The 6,084-nt window shown below is 39.8% G+C and overlaps 1 protein-coding gene across 1 annotated transcript; it reads left to right on the forward strand.

The window, feature by feature from the left end:
* The first annotated feature begins 1,167 nt into the window (after positions 1-1,167).
* On the forward strand, positions 1,168-5,860 carry LOC133113989 (uncharacterized). The gene is made up of 4 exons (XM_061223181.1): positions 1,168-1,294; positions 2,547-2,614; positions 3,019-3,339; positions 4,566-5,860. Exons 2-4 carry the CDS (start codon positions 2,560-2,562, stop codon positions 4,934-4,936), a joined length of 747 nt encoding a protein of 248 aa, XP_061079165.1. The 5' UTR covers positions 1,168-1,294; positions 2,547-2,559; the 3' UTR covers positions 4,937-5,860.
* The last annotated feature ends 224 nt before the right edge of the window (positions 5,861-6,084 follow it).

Genomic DNA, 6,084 nt, shown 5'->3' on the forward strand with positions numbered 1-6,084 from the left:
AACATAATGAGTCTAGAGACTTTACGGATCACTAACCCCCAAAATGTCAACGTGGATAATAACCATATCTGTCTAAAAGTTTTTCCTCAACTAATTTATTTTCATGAAGGCAGTTATAAACCATAAGAGATTAATTAATTACATTTGTACTTTCTGTACATTCTGATACTATACTCTTATAGCAGCAAACTCACTGGTAGTGTGCTGTGAACTAGGGGGATTTAAGAGTTGAAATTTAAAGCAAAAATTACCATCGTTAACTAGTGCAGTATTATTGTAGTTATTTTCAATGTTTTTTTTTCCTTGTGTGCCACTTAAAGGGTGAAGGCCTCAGGAGAGACACACTCACAACTAAAACCTGTGAACTAGAATGACAATGAATAATCATGTCTCTAAAAAGGTGTTTCGCTCTTAAAGCTCCCCTATTCCCTGCTCCCCACCTGTAGCAGTTCATCAAAACAGTCCCAGCTTACCTGCAAATGTGGAACTGTATGGTTATTAGCATAGATGCATAAATGCACTTCAGCATTAGCAATATACACTGTATCCATTAGACTGAGGATGGGGAATTGTGACACAGCAGCGAAAGACCAAACTACCATTTCAGTCAGGCCAAAAACCTCTTTCTATTTCAGGGGCTATGCCATCTAAAATCAGCACTGAATACTACAGCTAAAAAACACGCAGTGATTGCCATTTCTAAAAAAAAATTTAAAATGTAAAAAGATATTTGCTGTTACCACAGAAACGCTTCTGTACACATGTCGGTGAACACAATCTCGCATCGTTACTTATCACTAGAACCAGCACTGGGTAACTGTGTGGGTGGAGAAACACTAACACTACCTGATAGCCACATAGCCAAGGGAGTCGCCGAGACAAAGCAAAAATGCCATTTTCTGTCGTAATATGATCTCAGCCAAGCCACTTTGAACTACAGATATTTTGACTAATCATGGCCACATGTTTCCCCAATGAAAACATTACAAGGCTTTGTCAAGTTGCTTTAACTGTATCTAGTTATCACAACCTCTGTTAGTAAATCAATGACACAAAGTACAATGAAAGTTAAAGTGTATGTCCCACTGCCGGGAATGTGTGTATGACTCAAGTTGACACAAAGACAAGACTCTACATGTTTCCACAAGGTCTTGAAGCGTAAACTCAGGTGTGGCCCTACAGTGAAATTCAACACAATCGCCAAGTAAGTAATCATTAATCTGCTGCACCTTGTATAATCACTTCTGTGGGGATTTCAGAAGGTTTGCGAACAGACATTAGGGTTCAGAACTGGGTGAGTAACCTGTACATGACTTACTACTATATATATCTGTATTAGACATTGTACTTTTAACAGAAACAGCAGGTAGCTGTAGGATGCTACAGACTAAAGAAAAGAATATCTCAGGGTAGTCCATTCTGTGATATGTATTTGATGCAGAAAAAACGTGGAATGAGTATCCTCCTCCAGTGGCTAATCATAATCAGAGGCTTAAACAAGTGCCATCTTATAAGTACTTAAGTGTTTGTGTGGAATCTTGGACTGCACATGTTGACTACTTATGCATTTACTATCTTTGTAGAGTGAGACCCTTTGGAGCAAGCAAGCAGATTTCATTATTATTCTCCAGGTCGATTATGGAGTTCATATTTATTTCTTTATTTCTTTGGTTTTTGGCTTCTTAGACTTTTTACTTTGTGCTCAAAGATTGAGGGGGTTCCAGTGATTTTGATTGTGTATTTGAAAAGGAGTACAATCAGAGAATATTCAGATTGGCAGACAATGTCATCAGTGACAGTTCCCACAAAAATAAAATAAAATAAAAAAATGATTTAATTGGACCGTTTATCAACTGCACTTGATTTTATTGTGCTTGCTAGTTTAGTCATCTTTATGGCCTGAGATTTCACAAATTGCATTGCAGTACTGAATGAAGCATCTTAGTCAACTAAGAATTGTGTATGCCCTTTTGGCAATTAGCTAATTTGGCAAATCTGCTGAGGTTACTGGAATCAAGAAATATAATTTTACATCGCCTTTAAATGCATGATTTTTTACAAAATAGAGCAATATTTTTAAACATTTTTAAGGACATACAAAATTATGAAGTTTGAAATTTTGAAGTTACAGAAATGTCCAAGAGTGGACATTATGCATTAAAGGTTTAACAAGGTTTAAAAACATTAATTCTATGAATTTGCAAAGCCATAGAATAAGTGTAATTTCGGCAAACTAATTCACCATAAATATCGTAGAAATGTGATTAAAAATATGATTTCATATTTTTTCACCTGCTATAGGAATAGGTTTTCAAAGTTACACTGGAGGTACTTTGTATGTGTTCGGGACTACAGATGAAAATTTACTCATTAGCTCTGACGCATTTACATTGATGTGGAAACTGAAAATGTTGATGAGTGTGCACTGTCCCTGATAAATAAAGAATACGCTCTGGCCCTGCTGCCCTACAGTGGGACAATGTTTGAATACTCCACAGCATGTCCAGTAACAAACGTCACTTTTACATCTACTTCCTGTATTTCAGATAAAATATAAACATGGAGGTCTTCCTGCTGGCAACCCTTTTTCCACTGGTCAGCTCAGCCACAAACAGTAAGTAATGCATCGCAAACTGAACTGGCATTTCAGTATACTGTACGCAAACTGGGCTGGCATTTCAGTATACTGTATGCAAACTGAGCTGGCATTTCAGTATACTGTAACGTTACGCAAAATGATTCTTCCAATAACCAAAAAAGACCAGGACAGGCCAATTAACTGGGGATTCTTAAATAGTATTCTCTGTTTGGCAATTACATTGCATTGGTATTGGTAATATATTTGGCAAGTGCTGGGGGCATGAGAGAGCGTAACCTCTGCTTCTGTTTTCATTTAATTTTTTACTCTGGGGTTAGAATGTTGTGATTTCATGTGGCGGCTGCAGTGGGAGAAGAACTCGAGAAAACAGAGAACAGGGCAGCCACATCTTCTCCCTCCCTCCTTCCGTCCCTCCTCAGGTTTAGTGGAGCTGAGAGCCAGCGATGTGGTCGCAGGGCCCTGCCACGGCCGTGTGACTCTGGTCTGCGACGTCTCCGAGGAGAAAGGCATCACAGTGAGCAGCCTCTCCTGGATCCATGTGAAGGAGAAGAGACCTTTATGCAGTACGGACCACAGCATAGAGCTAAAGAAACAGGACAGAATCCGATGCCGCTACACACCCCAGACCCGATTAGCTCTGACCATTTCACCTCTGTGGCCCACAGACCAGGGAGAATACTTGTGTAAATTACGGTCCAACCTAGGCATGAAGAACGCCAAGTCTCAAGTTCAAGTTCAAGGTGAGTGCTGTTGGCAAACCTTTCAGTCGCATTCGAGATGCTTGGTCCAGATAAGACAAGAAAGACAAGAAAGACACAAGAACATCACAAGAAAATCACACCCACAGTAATGGGTCATTTCAAAAGCCCAAAAGGCTTATGAACATTTTATTTCTTGGGGGGTATTGTACAGATTGTGTTGCTATTGTAACTGAAACTACATGGATCCATAGAGCCAAGTCCAGAATTACTGGCACCCTTGACAAAGACTGTGGAAAACAAATCATATAATTACTGAGATATGCTGTAATTGTCCAACATGTAGAAAATACACTTTATCCATGACATGGAATCAACCAAAATAATACATTCTTCAAATCATACATTTATTTCCAAAACAAAATAGCTTTCACAATTATTGGCACCCCTGTGATTAGTACTTTCTGCAGCCTCCCTTGGAAAAAATTATGGTATTGAGCCTCTTCCTATGACTAATAAGGTTGGAGGAAAAGTTACTGTACCTTATTATTATATCTTTGTGAATGGAATTCCACAATTTAGTTTCTTCAGACAGATTTGACATAAATAAGGAGAATTTTATTGCAAGCATCAGTCGGTTTGATTTTATCCCAAATCATTTTAGAGGTGGCAATCATTTTTGCACCTTTGTCATTGAGAAAAATATTCAATCAGGCAAGTTTCCTTTTTAAATAATAATTGTTACAATTAATAAAAAAATTCAATACAATTTTCTTATTTTGAGCAGTGTAGCTCATTATCAGTTTTGTTTTTGTTATACAGCCATTTTCCCCCACTCTCATCAAGGTTGTCTATTATTCTCAGCCTAACTGTAGGTGGGGCTGAGCAATACTGATGAGAAATTTTGCATTCTGCATGCTCTTACCCAGTGCATTCAGGCAATTCAGTACCTTACTGCAGGGTACAAACTGCAGCACCACCAGGAAACAAACCAACAACATCTGAGCTTCAAGTAACCCTAACTCCACCCCTAATCCAAACCATTATTGTACATTGTAAAACCTGCTGATTTGAGAATCTGTGGATCCTACAGTACAGTTCTGGATTTGAATACTGCATGTGTCAGCTTCAGACATCAACTTCATCAGGTTATTGTATATACCTTTCCCTGCCTATTTTTAAACTGAATTTGTAAGGCACCATCTGTCTTGTGTTCTCACATCTATGCAATGTATGATTCAAAAATTATTTCTTTCTCTCCTCTAAAGAGTGCTTTAGCGGCGTCAATGCGGTCTCCTCCCCATCTGCGGTAGCCTGCCACTTCTACGGGGTTTTTCCCCTAGGCAAAGTCCACTGGTTCCACCAGGGGAAGAACGTAACCTCAGCAGCAACTAGCTCTATCAAAGAAGACCACAAAGGAATGTACAACGTGTCCAGTACCCTTCCAGTCAATGAAGACTCAACTGCTGAAGAGTACAACTGCTCTTTATGGATTCCTGGTGCAGGAGCCTATCGGAACAGCACTCTGGTACACGCATCACAGCGTACCCAACGGATCGCAGATCCAAACACGGCTGTCTCGTTGCACATTTTTGGACTGGGCTCATACCTGCTCCTGGCCAGAGTTGTGATGACGTAGGACAGTTTCACCACATCAGACTCACATCAGCCCTGCCCAAAGAGGTCCTCTTTTACTGGAGCCCACCTGGTGGCCAGGCATCACACAATCACTATAGCCTCTCTGCTGAGTAACTTTCAGTTTCAAAGTGACTGAGCCAACCACACCCCTGCACCAGCTCCCTTTCTGCTGTTTCCTGATTGCCATGTACATACATTACATTACATTAAATTACATTATTGGCATTTGGCAAACGCTCTTATCCAGAGCGACGTACAGTTGATTAGACTAAGCAGGAGACAATCCTCCCCTGGAGCAATACAGGTTATTGCTGGATACCGGGGTGACGTCAATGGATTTTGGCGCCCGTGTTGTCCAGTTTATAGTGTACATGTGAACGAGTGCTTGGGCACCAGGGAGCTGAATCCTTGTTTTCAAGCTCAAGCTTAAGCTGGTGCTAAATTTGTAGAGAAATACTGCCCTCTGGTGTCCTGATTTAGGACAGTTTGCTGATCCCCATGTACAGCCCATGCCTTTGTGACTGTAAAGGGTCTAGAAATAACTGAAATAACCGTCAATTATCTCAGAGGGATGTGTCCACGGCTACCTATCTGGCAGCCAAAGCTTCATGTCAGAAGATTCTTCAGTCAAGTGAATAGGAAGCATCAGGGCAGAACCTATGAGAATAGCTACATGCCTCAAAGCAAATTTAGCACCATTACTGCAATAAAAATATTGTGGCAGGCAGGTTAATTTGACATTTTCAAGCCTTTCAGCAAATTGTGTTTGCATTTTAAAGCCTGTTAACAACTCTTTATAGAGACCGTGGTTCTGCTGTGAGGGGCATTATTTAAAGGGATAGTCCCACTTGGGAAAATCTGTTTTTGGTCATCTTACCCATAGTTTGACAATAAGAAATGCTGGAGGGTGCATCTAAATCACTAATTAACAAAGCTAACACTGCTTCATACTGCAGGCATGCATAGTGGCTTCCAATCACATTGTTTACATTGATTATCACAATAATATGGCTTTTGATATAAGTGCTTATTAGGTACATATTACCAATACAGGTATATGATGTATTACATTTCAACTTAATATTTCCAACAACAGATGTTTATAGGGCTTTGCAGAGAAAGGTATGTTTGAAAAAAAAGGTGCCGGTT

This window comes from Conger conger, chromosome 2 (assembly GCF_963514075.1).
Source record: "Conger conger chromosome 2, fConCon1.1, whole genome shotgun sequence".
Taxonomy (NCBI): Eukaryota; Metazoa; Chordata; class Actinopteri; order Anguilliformes; family Congridae; genus Conger; species Conger conger.

Excerpts from the sequence above, each read along its gene's own strand:
- LOC133113989 (XM_061223181.1), top strand. The coding sequence starts at position 2,560 with ATGGAGGTCTTCCTGCTGGCAACCCTTTTTCCACTGGTCAGCTCAGCC. Across the intron at positions 2,615-3,018 it reads GGTCAGCTCAGCCACAAACA|GTTTAGTGGAGCTGAGAGCC; the intron begins GTAAGTAATGCA and ends GTCCCTCCTCAG. Across the intron at positions 3,340-4,565 it reads GTCTCAAGTTCAAGTTCAAG|AGTGCTTTAGCGGCGTCAAT; the intron begins GTGAGTGCTGTT and ends TCTCCTCTAAAG.